The sequence below is a fragment of the Tenrec ecaudatus genome, chromosome 2 (genome assembly GCF_050624435.1).
Source record: "Tenrec ecaudatus isolate mTenEca1 chromosome 2, mTenEca1.hap1, whole genome shotgun sequence".
Taxonomy (NCBI): Eukaryota; Metazoa; Chordata; class Mammalia; order Afrosoricida; family Tenrecidae; genus Tenrec; species Tenrec ecaudatus.
In genome coordinates, this window is record NC_134531.1 from 209,321,354 (window position 1) to 209,338,300 (window position 16,947).

The window sequence follows — 16,947 nt, forward strand, 5'->3', positions numbered from 1 at the left end:
TGTTGATTGTCTCAACTGCCACTTCCACCCGTGGAACCTTTGTTCACGGACTTCACACGGGCTCACACATGATCGGCTCCTTTTGGTGGCGGTGGGGGGGGGGGACGGCATCCAGGAAACAAGAATTGTTCATTCAATGGGCAAAAGACCTAAGCAACACCCTCCACGTAGCAGTACTTTTTAACATGTCCCCCCTTTCAGTAGGTGAGAATCAGCTGGCGGCAGGGATGGGAAAACACACGGGACAAGTGTCCAGACGGAAAGGCCCTTCTGGGAGGGGTGTGCTGGCAGCGATAGCGGCTGTGCCGCCGCCCTGCGGTGAGGTGGGGTCGGGGGTTGCAGGGCCGGGAGGTTGGACATTAAGACAGAGCGTGGGGTTGTGAATTTCCATTGTGGTGGAGCTGGGCTTTGATGGCCCCTGCTTTGGCCATCAAGACTGCTCAGTCACCTCAGGGAGGGGGCAAGCATCGGTGCCAGCCCTCTGCCCGGGATCCCCAACTTCCTCTACCAAGTTGCAGGGGCCGGGCCACAGACGCTTTGTCTTTTTCAATTTAGCTTCAAATTTCCCCCAGGCCTCTGTTTCCCACATTTTGTATCCCCTGTAAACTCCGAGGGCTGGCTGGGCTACCTCAGAGAGAACGCCCTCTCGAGACAGGGCCAGTGTGTGACTTAAGAACAGCAGCACGGGGAAGGTTCAGAGAAAACAAGGTGAACGTGGGTGGAGACAGTGCTGAGTTAGCGGAGCCCAGCTGAGGGGCAGGGAGACCGTGAGGGCCTCAGACACGCACGCCTCCCTCCTGCTGAGCTGCGCCTGGCAGCTCCCCACCCTACAGAGTGCACATTCCAGGTGTGGGGGAGCCCCGTGCTGCCCCCCTTTTCCCTGGCGCTTTAGAAGGAAAGCCCTCAGAGACTTCAGGGTGGGTACAAGCAAGCAGCATGAAGAACACGTGTGGCCCCTGGATGCTGGACACGGCCACCCCCGCCCCAGGCAGGACTTCCAGTAACATCTCCAGAGGACGGGGTGGAGGGAGGAAGACTGCTCAGAGCTGCTAAGCTGCACGGGACAGCAAAGAGTGGCTGGCACCTCACCCAGGAGCAAAAAGAAATGTCTGCAAGCCAGTATGGGTGCTCTCTTCTCTCCAGAGAGGTGACATCGCTTCTCAGAAGCCTTCTGCAGAGTCCCGCCAAGGCCGTGGCCTGGGGGCCAGGAGAGGGCTGGAGGATTTCCGTGCAGTGCCCACCTGCCCAGCCCTAGCACGCAGCTCCTCTGGGTTACCCTGTCTGGCCCAGCATGGCTTCCTCAGGACCCAGTGCAGGGGGCCCAAGGACCTGCGCACCACAGTGGGGAAGAGAGGGCGCCGGCTTCACTTCTCAGTGTGAAGACAGGATCAGGGGGTTTACAGCTGCGAGGAGAGGCAAATGGCCCAGCTGCCTGCTGAACCCCAGGGCAGGGCGGGAAGGTTAAACCGGGTCTGCTGAATTGGTGTCCCTCCAATTACATTCTTATGTGCTTATCACTAAGAGGTGGCAGAGTGAGGCCCCCACCCCCACAGCCCAACAGGACAGGACAGGACAGGACGAACGTGTGGGGCTCTGGGTCCCACTCGAATCCGTCCCCAAGAGGACAGCAGAAAATTCATTGAGAGATCATTTGGGGATGGGGTGGAGGGTGGGGGCAGAGGAGGGGACAGGGTGAGTCCTGAAAGGATAAAAACCCCAAACTAGATCTAAGTTTAAGAAGAGGAAGCATCCAGAGCCCCCTCTCGCCAAACAGAGTTCTTGAAAGTCGAACCTCCACATAAGATGGATGCTCGGGACTACCTTCCCCAAGCAGGCCACCGCCACCGCCCGCCCTCCCCTCCTAGCAGCCCACCTCTGCCCCAGGGGCCACTCAGGCCGACCCGGCAGGCAGGCCTTCCTCAGTCCGTCCCTATGGGCGCTTCACTCTTGGCTCAAGTTTTATTTGTTACTATTAGTCACCAGTTAATAAGAAAAATAGTTTCTAAGTCTCTCTCTCTGTCTCGCTCTCTCTCTTTCCCTCTTTCCTCTTGCTCTGTGTGTTGTTCTGTTTTTAATTGAGTTAATTGGATACCACCATCAGTTATACGTGTTTGATCGTAGTCATTAATTATTCCTTTTTCTTAAATTCTTGGTTTCCGTAGTTGGAGCCTTTTTCTATCTCAGTCACTCCTATCAGTCTTCGGACTCCAAAAGATGCTTGAAGGAAAAGAGACACACACAGAGAGAGAGAGACAGAGACAAAGCACAAAGTTAGCTGACTGAGTTGCCAATGGGCTGTAAGAAAGCTCTCAGGATCCCCCTCCCTCCAGCCTAGACTCCGGTGGGGGGGTGTCTTTGTGAGGGGTAGGCCTGGCCCTCTCTTCCTTGGAGCCTTGGCTCTCCACAGCCTCCCTGGTGAAGAGCTGCCTCTGTGTCCTCCCATCTGCCTGAGCAGGCGCCTCCAGATAGCCTCTAACTGCCTGCCCCATCCTATTCTTCATGGGGCTCACCCAGGGAACTTGGCAGATATAAACACATGGTGGAGATGAGACTGGGGGACAGACTTGGAGCCTGTCCTGGCCAGCAATGAATGCAATTAGGAGGGGACCAGGGTATCCCCTGGTCTCTCCCCACTTCCCACTGTGTTCTGGTGGGGAGAGAGCTAGAGGAAGGGAGACAACTGGAAGGAATGGAGCCATCGATGTAAACTCTTGGGTCAGCATGGACTGCCCATCAATGGACAAGGTCTAGGATGGGGTGTGCAGGACTCAGCACCATGGCAGCCTGGGTTCTCATTCATCCATCCATCCATTCATTCATTCATTCAAAACCGCTGGGTGAACCCCACGAGCGCAGGCCCCGAGGGCCGGGAGAGAGCTGTGGGGCTGGGAGAACACCTGGGGAAACCTGCCGAGCCAGCACTCGAAACCAAAACAGAGGAACCAAGGCCCTTCTAGGACGTCCTCACGAGCTGTCAACCGGCTCCGGGCAGAAAGCTGAGCCGGTCAGCTGTCTTTCTGCGGACTCTCCCTGGGCCCGGCTGTGGCCTCTGACGTTTAAAGGCTTGCAGCCTAGTGGCAAGATCCTGGACGCCAGTCTGGATGAGTCCGGTGGGACCCTGGCCTCTCCCGTGGTCTCTGCTGCCTTGGCAAGGTCCCTTGTCCCCCCACCATCAGCCGAAAGCACCCAGTCACAGAGTGACCCAAGGCCCTGGGTGGCACCAACAGCTCAGCACTTGGCGTCTGACTGAAAAGTGGACAATTTGAACTCACCAGGAGATGCCTCAGAAGGAAAGCCTGAAGATGAAAACCCCGCCCATCAAACCCTTCTGGGGCGTAATTCTACACGCACGCACGCACGCACGCACGCACGCACGCAGTGATAACCATGACAAGTGGTTAAGTCCTGGGCATAGTGGCTGTTCCGTGGTAAGAACACCCACTGCACCCCACTGTCCAAACTGTGAACTACTGTTTGCTTTCACATTCATTACCTGCTCCAACGAACCCCAAAAATGTAAGGATCAGGAGGGGGGATCCGCTTGCAAAGACGCCCAAGACAAAACTGAAAAGAGGAGACAGGAGAATGGTGGCCCAGAAGAGGAAGTTCAGGAGAGTCCACGGCCTTCTGGCAGGTTTAAACTGTTGCCCTGGAAATACACCTTTCTGATTATATTGCTCCTGTAAAGCATCCTGGAGAGTTAAAAAAAAAAAAAAAAAGTGCAGGGGGTAGTGAGTTTTCTTGACATATTCTTTCAGCACAAAAGAAAATGGTTAGCAATAATAGATGAGTTTTAACCTAAAAAATAAGCCACGTAGTATTTTTTAAAAAGTGTACAAATCAAGTTAGATCAAGATTGGAGCCGTGTTGGGAGGCATTGGAAGCTTAAAAGACCACAGCTCCCTGAGCAAACCACCACTCCAGGGAAAAGGGACGCACACCCAAAGACCACGCTCGGGACACAAGAGGAGCCTCCAAGCACCAGGGCGGGCAGGGATAGCCGTGTCGCACTAGTCCTCCGCTAGTCCTCCGAAGTGACGGGCAGCATAGACACCGGGTGGCCATGATGGGCTGGGCGTCCAAGGGCCTGGGTCCAGGTGCTGGCGTCACCCCCAGCCAGCTGTGTCGCTTGGCAGGTTTCCCCAACTGTACAGCCTTCCCCAGGCCCTTGGTGACTGAGCTTGTGGGGTCTGCCCAGCAGTTATGAATGAATGAGTGAATGCGTGAGGACCCTTGGCATCACTGTTAGATGAGGCTCCCGATGGGATGAGGAGAGAGAAGCGAGCTACCTGAGGAAGGCGGTCAGAGCCGGCCATCGTTGCTGAGCAATGGGGCTGCCAGAGCCTGGCCAACAGCAGAGAGTTCCAGGCCCGGGCTGCCTGAGGAAGAGCATGCCAGACACAACTGAATCCTATGCTCCATGCTTTCCAACCTTCCTGTCCTGGGGACTCTCCATTTCCTCAGATCGACTGGGGTTTTCCAGATTGGGAATTCTCTCCGCGGATGTCGTTTGCGATCAGTGACGCGGTGGCGAGGACTTCTGCTTGGTTTTCTCAAATCTGTTCCACTCCGTCATCGGCATGGTCCTCTTGTTTCGAACTCCTTGTGTTTGGTCTCCTTAAACCTATCTGTTGTCATCTCCACCGGATGGCTCTCTCTACTGCCGCTCCAGGGGAGCGTGTTCTGTCTGTCATCCTGAACCCACAATTTTACCCCTCCCGCAGGTTTGGGGTTTGGGTGTTACGCTCACCATCCACAGCTTTATCTGTGGGAATCTTGGGCGGCACAGGTTTGGAGTCACTTTCCATTGGGTTTTCTTATTCTTTTCTTAGAAACTCTAGAGCAGCGGTTTGCAATCTGTGGGTCACGGCCCCTTTGGGGGTCGAACGACCCTTTCACAAGGGCCGCCTAATTCATAACAGTGGCAAAATTACACAGGGATGAAGTAACAATGAAAATAATGCTATGGGTGGGGGTCACCACCACATGAACTGTATTCAAGGGCGGCAGCATGAGGAAGGCTGAGGACCCCTGCTCTGGAGCAATCACTGGCCCAGGCTCACTTTGTAGTGATGTTTGGCTTTGTGCTCCTTGGACTATGATGTGAGTACAGATAAACTCAAAGCCCAAAGCAGGCCCTGAGGGAAGGCCTCTGGGAGTTACAGGCAGGCCTCAGGTCACAGGCATGGGATTACGCACAACTCTGACTGGCCCTGACATACACGGCTTCAAATTGGTTCTGTCATGGCCAATGAATCGAAACAGGAACAGACCTGGATTTTTATAATACGGGAGATTTAGTATGGTATGGTAGTTACAGAATCTGGTGTTCATTTGAAGATTCAGAGTGAGAGGGTAGAGTCTAGCCTGTCAATCAGGTAGTAACTTGACCTCATTTGGAGGCACTAAGAAGATAAACAGCTCTCTGGAGGTGGGACACATGCTCACTCCCTGTGAGACATCCCTGTGGAGAAGACATCTGGAGAGAGGCTGATGGAGCCAGACCTCTGGAGCCAGAGAAGCCATGTGGAAACTTCTGCTAGCACTGAGATGCTTACAATGCCACTGGATCCACCAGACTTACCACCCACTGGCCTGCGATCTTCCTGCATGTGGCATCGTTGCATGTGTTTTGTGAGTCTGAAGAGGCCTTTATACTGGGATCGGACACATGGGCTAATATTGGACTTACGGACTTGATCTAGACAGGGCTGTTTTCTTAATATTCAACTGCTCTTGTATATAAAGCTCTTTCTCATACACATAGTGTCTATGAATTTGTTTCTATAGTAATCCCAGACTAGCACACATGGTAACCAGAATGGGAAAAATTATGGGCTAAAATCATGGAATGGGAGACTTTGAAGAGGCATCCTAAGCCCTCTCAGGAGTGCTTGGTAGGTGAGGCTTGGTAATTGGCTGTTGTTCTTCCTGTCCAGTCGGTTCTGACTCACAGCAACATCCACCCCGTGTCCAACAGAACCAAACCCTGCCCAGTCCAGTGCCGTCTGCATAAATGCTATGTTCAACCCATTGTTGCAGCCACGGTGTCAGTCCCTCTCCCTGAGGGCCTTCCTCTCCTTCGCTGCCCCTCCACTTGACCAAACATGATGTCCTTCCAGGGACTGGTCTCTCCTGACAACATGTCCAAAGTATGTGAGTCTTACCACCCGTGCTGCTAAGGAGCACGCTGACCATATTTCTTTCAAGACAGACCTCTTTGTCGTTTTAGTAGTCCATGGTACTCTCACTAGTCTTCTCTAGCACCACAATTGAAATGCATCCAATTTGCTTCAGTCTTCTTTATTCAAGGTCCAGCTTTCACATGCACAGGAGGCGATGGAAAATATCACAGCTTGGGTCAGGGTGCACCTTAGTCCTCAAAGTAACATGCTGGCTTTTCAATACACTAAGAAGGCTTTATGCAGCAGATTTACCAAATGCAATGCATGTTTTGATCTCTTGATTGCTGCTTCCATGAGTATTGCTTGTGGATCCAAGCAAGACAAGGTCCTTGACAACTTCAACCTTTCCTCCACTTATCACGATGTTATCTATTGGTCCAGTTGTGAGAATTTTGGTCTTCTTTCATTGAATTATAATCCAAACTAAAGACTGTAATCCTTGATCTTTATCAGTGAGTGCTTCAAGTCCTCACTTTCAGCAAGCAAGGTTGCATCAGCTACATACTTAAGGTTATTAATAAACCTTCCTCCAAGACTGATTGCCTCATTCTTCATTTAATCCAGCTCTCTGATTAGTTTTTAGCACATAGATTGCACAGGCACAGGTGAGAGGATACAAATCCCTGCTCTGCTTGAACGATTACCTCTTGGCCCATGTAAGGTTCCCTGTGAGCACAGTGAAGTGTTCCGGAGTTTCCATTCTTAAGACTACCCATAATTTGTTGTGATCCACACCACAGAATACCTTTGCATAATCAATAAAACACAAGTAAACATCTTTCAGGTATTCCCCGCTTTCAGCTAAGATCCATCTGGCAAGAGTAGTGCTCTCCCTTATTCCACGTCCTCTTCTGAATCTGTCTTGGATTTCGGCAAACGCCCCGGCAATGGAGAGCAGCAACTGCTGTTGGGTGATCTTCAGCAAAACAAAGCTGCAATGGGATGCTAGTGATGTTATTTGATCATTTCCACATTGCGTTGGGTCACCTTTCTTTGGAATGGGTATGAATCTGGACCCTTTCCAATTGGTCGACCAGGCTTTCTGATTTGGGGGCATAGATGAGTGTTTCCTGGGCTTCACGACACATTCCAGTGGATATTCTGTCCATTTCTGGAGCCTTCCTTGTTACTTGCCTCACGCATTCAGCGCAGCTCAGACGTTTCCCTTCCGTATCACCCATTCCTGACCATGTGCTACCTCTTAAACTGGTTGAATGTTGAAAAGTTCTTTTTAGTACAACGACTCCGAGTATTCCTCCCATCTTTCCTGTTTCTCAACAGTTTGATTGACAGATACCATATATACTCGAGTATAAGCCGACACACCTAATTTCACCACAAAAACTGCATATAAAATGTGCTGAACAACTCGGTTTGTACATGAGTATATATGGTAATCCAGACATTATACAACCCAGTAGTTTGATCACATTTATTCCATCTTCTTCGGAGGCCTCCTGCATCAGTCAATATTTTGTCCATAGACTCCCAATATTCAACTCGAGGCTTGAATTTTTTCTTCAGTCATTTTAGCTTAAGCTATGCTAAGCGTGTTCCTCTTTTTTGGATTTATAACTCCAGATGTCTGCACATTTCATTACAATATTTTGGCCTCTTGAGTTGCCCTTTGGAACTTTCTGTTCGGTTCTCTGACTTCATTTCTTCCATTGGTCTTACTCTGTAATCGAGAGCAAGTCTCTGAGTCTCTGCTGCCATCCACTTTGATGGGTCTTCCTGTATCTTTTTAACGACCTTTTGCTTTCTTTGTGCAAGATGTCCTTGCTGTCCTCTCACAGCTCATCGGGTCTCTGTCATTGGTGCTCCATGAGCCGAATTTGTCCTCGGGATAGTCTCGAAATGCAGGTGGGACATAGACTCCAGGGGATGGTTTGGCTCCTGTGGTTGTGTTTTCATTTTCTTTAGCTTCCACGTGACCTACACACGAGGAATAAGATCTGTCCCACAGTCATTTGCGATGAAGAAGCTGTTGGTCTTGAAGAATCCTACCATGAGATCTCCAGCTTTGTCTCTATCATCAAGGCCATAGTTTCCAATTTACTGTTCCTCCCTCTTTGTTTCCAGCTTCTGAATTCCAATCACCCATATCGATCAATGCATTTTGACCAATTTCAGACTGAAGACATTGGTAGAATTCTTCAATTTCTTCACCACTAGCTTTTGTGGTTGGTGCATAAACTGAATAATAATTGTACTGACTGGATTTCCTCGTATGTAGAGAGAAATTATCTTATTCTATCATAGCACTGTACTTGAAGATCAGTCTTGCTTGAAATGTTCTTTTTGACAACACTTTCAACTCCTTTCATCTTGAAATTTGTCACTGCAGGCAAAGCGAACCCTATGATTCTCTACTCTTTAGAGTACTGACTGTGTTAGGCTGGTATACAGACTGTGCTAGGCCGGTTGACTAGAGAGACAAATTCAGTACCATCATGGGTGTGTAAGAGAGAGAGCTTTATATCAAGAGGTAATTATATATCAAGCAAACATCCCATCCCAGTCCAGAATAAGTCCATAAGTCTGATCCTAGTCCACAAGCCCATCTTCAGACTCCAGCAGCCACGTGCCATGATGCAGGATGCAGGGAGATCACAGGCCTGCGGGTGTAGAGTTGTGAGGATACAATGGCGGTGTCTCTGGCAACTCTCTGAGTGACTCGACAGCAGGAAGGTGAAGCAGAGAGAGAGGGGAGGTTCCCAGGACTCTCATGAGGCACCATCAGGGCTGATTGACAGGCTAGACTTCCCCCTGCACTTGAAGTTGACACAAAACTCTGTAATTACCATTCGGATCTTTATGTATTCCATTTCTTTTTTGTTATATTCCGAATTTCCTAGAGTGATACTAAATTCATTCTCAAGTTCCAATTCCTCTCAGGTGTTTACAGATGTTTCATCTCATTTTGCGTGGTCCCCCTTCAGTAGGTGAAGGTTCTGAAAGCTTTCCTCCATCCGCTTCGTCTGGTCCACTTCACATTGAGGAGGCAGCTCTTCCTCAGTCACATTGTGAGTGTCTTCCAGCTTGAGGGGCCCGTCTTCTGCCACTATCTGACAATATTCCACTGTTCTTCATAAGGTTTTCAGAGGCTCATTCCTCATAAACGGACAGCCGTTTCCTTTTTTTGTAGTCTGTCCTTAGCCGGGGGGGGGGGGGGATGATCTGCTGCAACGTGTTCACCTTGATGACCATGCTGGTATGTGAGATGCCAGCGTCACAGCTGCCAGCACCGCAGCAACAGCCAGGCCTCTACAGTACGACCACGGGGCGGCACATCACTGGCAGGCCGTCATAATCACACATGCTCACAGCGGCATGGCGGGCTGCGACCTTTGAGCAGGCAGCACGGCTTCGAAGCTTTGATTGTATGTTGTAGACTTGCTCTCACTTGGAAATGATAGTCAGCCCTACGCATTCCAAGCTCTTCCTCGCAGTCACTTTCACTTGCTGCAGGTGCAGCTCTGAGATCATTGAACAAGCTTCCGGCCTTTCCTTGCACGGCAGTAAGGCTGAATAAGAACGATATGTATTTGCTCCAAATGACCTACACATTATACAGATTATTAAAGACCCCGTTAGAACTGGATCTTGTTTGTATCGCAGAAATGACTTGTGATCTCAAGATAAGGAAGGCAAACTATGAGGTCATTTTCCTACATTGGTTGATAGACAGTGCCCCTCCCCACCCCACCCCCTCTGCCCAGTCAAACCTTTCTGAGGGTCAGAGTCTCAGAGGGTCCCAACTTCACCGAAGAGTTTTCAGTTTAAACTTCCTCCCTTGCACGAAGAAGCCAGACCCTTCTGTGTCCACATAAGCATTAAAAATCAAGGCTTTGGCTTCTGGGTGTTTTATGCCGTCCCAATGCTGAAACGGAGAGCTAATGACCTTCTCACATGTATGCGAAATCCGAGTGAGTCTGCGTCTCTAAGGACACCAGTCTTGGAAATCTTTATGGTGGTTGTACTCCGAGTTAGAATCCACTCATCAGCAAAGGGCTCTATGTGTTTGTGTGCATGAAACAGAGTGTAAGTGGGTGTCAGGGGAGGCATGGTATGACGGTTAGTTTGAGGTGTCAACTTGTCTACACTTTGGCTCCCAGTTGTGCGGCCAAATTTGAATTTCCTGGCTGTTACGCATGGCTGTAGGTATAGTTAAATCAGTTGTTTCTATTATATGTCTATTATCAATCAATGACATAACACCCATTATATATCTATAGGGGAGTCAGAGTGGGTTATAAGTTGGGCTGCTAACTGCAAGGTCGGTAGTTTGATTCCCCCCGCTGCTACTTGGGAGAAAGATGAGGCTCTTTCCTCCAGTAGATATAAAACCAAGAGAGTAGTTCTACTCTGTCCTCTTTAATATTATGAGTCAGAATTGACTCGATGGCACTTTATATATATGCATACAAATATATACAGTTTCTTTTATATGTAAAGAAAAAAGAAAACACGAGGCTTTATTTACCAAAACCCAAACCAAGCTCATTGCTATCGAATCGGTGGGGACTCACAGCTCCCCTGTGTCTTTCTGAGACTGCAACTGTTTATGGGAGTAGAAAGCCCAGTATTTCTCCCGAGGAGCTGCTGGTGGTTTCGAACTGCCCACCATGTGGATCGAAGCCCAACACATAACCACTACAGTTATCTAAGTGTTATGTTTTCCTTTAAATTTGCCCCTACTATGCTAATCTCTCAAAAACCGACCTAAACCAAATCCACTGCCATCCAGCCCATTCTAACACATTGTGCCCCAGTGGAGCTGCTGTTATGTAAGACTCAAGGTTGGCAGTTTGAGACCAGCAGCAGCAGCAGCAGCTCTGTGGGAGAGAGAGGGGGGTGGGGGTTCTATTCCCATTACAGTCTCAGAAACTCACAGAGGCAGCCCTACCTTCTCTTATGGGGTTTCTATGAGTCAGGATTCCTCAAAGCAAAAATTCAGAGATGTGAGAAGGAGAAGAGCCACGTGCTGGAGCCCTGCAGCATACGTCTCTCACCACAGGGAGCCCCCACCTCTGGCTCCCCTTGCAGCCCGCCCTCCCAGTGGCCCCTCCCAGGCCCAAGGCCCTGCTGAGAGCTTACCTTCTCCTGGTACAGTTTATGCAGCCATTGCGTTGCTTCCTTCTCATCCAGCGGGATGTCTTCCACAGGAAACCTCCTGTCCGATTGAGAGAACAGTCAGGTAACCAGAAGGTGAACACCAGATTGTACCCAACTAAAGACTACTGAAGAGATGGACACTGAAAGCACTATGGACTGACTGCTGAAAAGACACACTGATCCCACGGAAGAAGAAGGCCAGGGTTTAAGACCTCCTCTTACGCACTTGGGACATGCTACCAGGAGACAGGATGTCATGTTTGGTGAAGTGGAAGGTCGGTGAAAAACAGGACAGCAGACAGATCCTGCCTCCTGCTCCACCGCGAGGAGTGAGGAGTGGACGCTTAGTAACACCCACCGGCTCTTCGGAAATGCTGCAGGGGCTTCCAAGCAGGGTGAGAGCCTGCTTTTCATGGGCAGCCAGAGTGCCTTAAATGGGGGTTGGGGCGCAAGCTGGGACTTGAACAATTAGTGAGCATAAACAATGTTGAGGGCCCCCACCTCGCCATCAGCCTTGCCATCACAAGGGGCCTGGCTGCTTCCTCTTGAAAGAGGAGCCTTGCAGACTGTCCATGCTGCAGGTACAGCCCCAAGTTCAAAGACACCAAATCTCACACTGGTTTTTTGTTTTTTTGTTTTTCTTTTGGCCTTTCAAAATGGAGGACCCCGAGAGCTACCTTAAGCAACAGCTATCGTGTTAGAACTTATAAGCAGGAGAAAGGAGGAGGCTTTCCACTCCCATAAAGAGTTCTGGTCTTTGAACCCCACAGGGGCAGTTCTATCCTGTCCCATAGGCTTGCTGTATCGACTCGATGGCACAGATCCCTATAGAGCTTAGAACAAGGAGATGCGGAAGCACACTTTCTAGTAGGGTTGGGGACACTGCATGGGAAATTCCACTGAGTCAAGACAGGAAGTGTCATTTTAATAAGTAAACATGTGCTCGCGTGGACCCAGAACCTCTTGCTGCTGAAACGGTTCTATGTCATGCCACATAGCACACATCGTGCCACACCACACCACAAGGCAGGGCATGGCACACACCTGTCACAGTGCAACTCTGACCTGGCCTTCCCCACACTGCCATCCTGACCAGTCAGTCACCTTCTCAGTGGGCGTCCGCCCCCACGGGTGTGCTCGCTGAGCTCACGTCACCCCCCTCACTCCAGGATGGGCTAAGCCATGCCAGGTGTGCTGCCTGGCCGTCTGACATGAACTTCTGGAGCAAGGGTGGGGTTGGGGTGGAGGGGAGATCCTCCAGCTTATTACTTATTCAGGGTCACAAGCTTATCTCTGGGGACATCCTAGAGTGTGGCACTGGCCAAAAAACTCGGCTGGGGGCCCTTCACTGAAGGTTCACACGCTTGGAGCTGCCTCGGCTGTCAGTGGGTTGCAGGGGCTGGGGCTGAACCTGGAAGACCGTGGAAATCAGACTGAAATGTCGGAGCCAGACCGGCAGATGGCTCCTGGTGGGTCATACATGGAGAGTGACAATCTGCCTTGAAGATGGACCGAACTGTGAGAACAGCCCATGACACCCGGCTCTGTAAAGGCCGGGCCCTGTGCACCCCAAGAACAGGCTGGTGGAGAGCCTCCACCGGGTAACCTCATGGGCCCCACAGTGTCCTTGCTGACTTGGCGGGGGCGGGTGCTCAGAGTGGGAGATGACTTTGTGCGTGCCAGCCCGACCACTACCCTGAAGGAAAGGGTCGGAGAACTGGACACTTCAGCTTCCCCTCAGTCCTGCCAGGTCCTGCTAAGGACTGCACTTCACTCAGCAACCCAGGATAGGGCTTCAGACGAGCACATCTGTTACCTGACCAGCGTGCCTCTGGAGAGCCAGCCGGGGTCTCCTGGATGGATGCCCCCAGCTGCCCCCACTCTGGCCTCTGGCTCGGTGACAGTATGTATACCCTCACTGCTCACTGTACTAGTCACAAAGTACACTTTCTGGGTCCCAAAGACCCTATTTTGGCCTAGTCTGACTTCTTGGGGATGCTGGTGTCCTAGTGGCCCCCAGCCTGCATGGCTCTGCCCCTCACCAGCCAGAGTCAAGGTCTCGTGTACACAGGGCAGGCCCCATATCTGAGGCTGCTGTGGATGCTGGATGGGGCAGAAGCTTGCAGGGTATAGGTGATATGTCTACCAGCCCGCTGGATGTAGGGACAGGGTGCATGGACAGAAGGGGTAGCTCTGTATGGGCCAGCTTGTCCTCCCGGCCTTGTCTGTCTGGGAAACCATGATCCCGACTTAGCCTCCTGCCCAAGGCTGCCTTGCTCCTGCAGCCTCTCTGCTCCCTCTCAGGGGCCCAGAAGCACCTTACTGGAGCGTCTGGAACTAGCACCTTACTGGAGCTAGTTCTTCTTCGTGCTGCAGAAGGCACACTTACATCAGTCCCTCCGTGGTCTGTGTGGCCTCCAGAGAGGAAATGGTCACTCCCATGTCCCCAGCATGCAGCCCAGTGCCAGGCCTGCATCAATGGTGGGCATGAAGTGGCCAGGGCAGCCTGAGATACGGGCAGCTAGGGCTGGGTTCCAACAATCCGGAGTCCCGCAGGACCAGCTGAGTCTGCTCTCCAGGCCTCCAAGAATACACCCAGGATGCCTGGGCTCGGCCTGCAGCAAGCCTCAGTCTCCCCACTTTCTCCACACAATCACACAGACATATGTGCACACACGCTGGCCTTGGCCTGCACTCACCTCACACACATGTCGGCCTCGTATTTCTTCCCGTACAGGATGCCCAGCAGGGATGGGGTCTTATTCCCTCTGAAATTGAGCGTGACATCGTAGACAGCGGTGACTGGGGAGACAAAGGCAGGTAAGCGTCCAGGAGACGTGGGGTCTCACCACCCCCCTTGCACACCCCAGGCTGCACACCAGGGCCATCCAGAGGGGGGCACAGATGCAAGCTCGGCTGTGAACTCCTGGTTCTGTCCCCTTCACCCCCATACTGGCGAGCCTGACAGAAACTTTGTGGGTTCATTTTTTAACACATCGCTCTTTCCAGTTTCCACTTGACTTTGGAACCTGGAGGAGAGCTGGGACCTGCGACCCGGGTGCCTACCTGTCCCCCGGAGGCACTGCACTGCGGTGGTGAAGCCCTTGGTTCGAGGCAGCAGGTGGTACTTGAGGGGGGGCAGCCCCTTGGCGGCAGCCACCTCCATGCTGACGCGGTGCTTTGTCTCGGTGAAGCGCGTGCCCTCGCAGTACAGCAGGAACTAGGGCACAGGACACAGGGGGAGGTGATCCCCGGGGCCCAAGCAGGCCGGAGCCGACCGCCACACCAGTCCAAGCCTGCTGAACCCCACCTGTGGCCCGGAGAATGGCAGCACTGAGCTGGCAGGTGTGCTGAGTTTGCAGCGAGCCAACAGCCAATCTCGAGGCGAGCCCACGGCGCTGTGCGGGATGAAAGTGACTGGCTGTGGGCTGCGGGCGGTCTGCCCCTGTCACTGCCAGTCCATTGAAACTGACTCCGGGTACCAGACTCTAACAGCTGGTACGAACGTTTGCAAAGAGCTGGGCTAAGTCATCCTTTCAGAGCTGGGGTGGGAGATATGTGGGTGGTGGTGGTGGTGTGTGTCCTGGCCTTCCCTTCGGGACGGGGCAGCACTGACTTACCCACATGAACTCGGGGTAGTCGGACAAGCATTTCAGCCCTTCCACCACGGTCTCCCGGTCTTCTTCCCACTTCCGTTTACAGAACACAATTTCCAGGAAGTACCACGTCCAGCCAATGAGAGGGACGTAGAGGAGCTCCTTCTTAGCGAGGACCTTGGAGCTCTGCAGAGAGGGAAGGAGAAGGACAATTGTTAGTATATCGCCATACAGAGGAAGCGGGGAGCTGGGCAGAGCCATAGGGAGGCTGCCTGGGAATGGCAGAGCCTGGGTGGGGCATGCCCGGCGTGCCCTCTGCAGGCGCGGCCGCCCTGTTTCAAGGGATTCGTTGGAGAAGGAGGAGGCCTGGCTCCTGCAGGGGGGGTCCTTCAGGTAGTGCTACCCCTGAGTGTGCACGCCCACACTACAGAGGGGCACACCGAGGCTCAGCAGGGCAGGGGTGTGGCAATCTAAGCAGTGAAAAGCCCGCCACAGGTCCCTGCTCTGTGCTCAGCCCCGGCGTTTCCCGGGCTGATGCGGGGGTGCAGTGGTCCGCCGAGCCTGTCGGCAGTCTGCCTACACAGGGACTTTCCTCTGACTGTGCTACGGGCTGCTCTCCCCGGGGTGCTTGAGCTGCCCTTGGCAGTACTCTGGGGCCGGGAATGGAGGGGGCCATGGGAAGCAAGGCCTGTGGGGAGAAATGGAACAGCAAGTGCCTCAGGAGAGATCAGTACTGCACAGCCCCCCTTCCAGTCAGTCCTGCACACCGACTCAGGCGATTCCAGGGGCCCAGGGAGCCCCTCAGCACCATCCCGGGGTGCCTGCCAAGCTGCTCACCCCCAGCACGCCAAACCGCTCACACATTGTCCATCCACAGAGGAAGTCGATCTCGAAGTTGTGATTGAGGATGATGACTACATGCTCCTTCCCCAACCGGTCGATGGTGGCCTGGTCCGTGAACAGGGTGCACTCGGTGCCAGACCACCACTCCAGGAGCATGACCAGCTCTGCAGGGACATGGAGGGGAGACAGGGGTCAACAGGCTGGGGACCCATGTTCCCATGCCCGCTCCACTGGGAAGGCCGCGCCTGGGGCAGGGCCACCATGAGCTCGGTGACACCTCTGCCCCTCGCCCCCAACTAAAGAGGATCTGGACTTGAGAATTTTTGCATGAGTTTAATTCACAGTGAAATTTTCTGCTAGAAATGAGTTCTGATAGCTGCTCTTTTCTGCACGGGAGGAATGGGAGTAGGGAAGAGAAGTGAACGGTGGGATAGTGGGTCTGTTCGCTTCAGCTGGGAAAGGCTTCCACTTAGTCTCATCTAAGGACGGGCTTCTAGGGGTACAGATGGTTTGTGACTAGCGGCTAACCTGAAGTGTGGCTGGTTGGGACGGCCCAGGGTGCCACAGAAGCAAGCCCTGGTGACCTGCTTCTATGAAGGTCGTGGCTGCTACCTGCCAGCAGAGGACAGCTGCCCCACCTATTGGGTTTTCTTGGCTGCCACCCTCACAGGAGCAGGTCACCATGGGGTACGCTCAAACCTCCGACCTCTCGGTCATTGGTCGTGCAGTTCACCACTGGGCCACCAGTCATCCTTTTTGTGTCGACGGAAGCCCAGCAGACCCTCAGGAGTGGTTCTACTCTAACGCCGGTCTGCCAGGAGCTGGAATCAGTGCTCCAGCAGTGAGGGGAGGCTGTGAGTGCTTCCCCTACCAGCCCAGCGAGAAGGGCAGAGAAAAGAACCCCGCAGAGAGCATCCGGAAAGCAAACATCCTCACAGGGCCCAGTGTCTGGGTGGCAAGAGAAGCCGTGCTTGTCTCAGGGTCTCTGCTCCATCGCTGTCCCTCCCACAGGATTTGAACCTGAACAGGACCAGCTGAGGGAACCCCGGTGGTATAGTCCTCATGAGTTGGGCTAACTGCAAGGTTGGCAGTTTGAAAGCACCAGCGCTCGGCGAGAAAGATGCAGCCCTTTACACGTATGGGTCTCAGGACTGATACATGCAGTCTCAGGGACCCACAGGCGTGTCCTGCTGTGGCCTAGAGGC

The 16,947-nt window shown here is 52.6% G+C and overlaps 1 protein-coding gene across 2 annotated transcripts in view; it reads right to left on the reverse strand.

The window, feature by feature from the left end:
- Positions 1–1,650: 1,650 nt before the first annotated feature.
- The window catches only part of AGPAT3 (1-acylglycerol-3-phosphate O-acyltransferase 3), a 128,895-nt gene continuing 113,598 nt past the window's right edge, over positions 1,651–16,947 (reverse strand). For both annotated transcript variants that reach the window (XM_075542231.1, XM_075542232.1), the window contains exons 4-10: positions 15,737–15,906; positions 14,924–15,085; positions 14,370–14,523; positions 14,003–14,105; positions 11,286–11,361; positions 3,494–3,692; positions 1,651–2,217 (exon numbers count right to left, since the gene is read on the reverse strand). In XM_075542231.1, the coding sequence (XP_075398346.1) occupies positions 2,129–2,217; positions 3,494–3,692; positions 11,286–11,361; positions 14,003–14,105; positions 14,370–14,523; positions 14,924–15,085; positions 15,737–15,906 (953 nt within the window). In that variant the 3' untranslated portion in view covers positions 1,651–2,128. The remainder of the gene's footprint in view (positions 2,218–3,493; positions 3,693–11,285; positions 11,362–14,002; positions 14,106–14,369; positions 14,524–14,923; positions 15,086–15,736; positions 15,907–16,947) is intronic.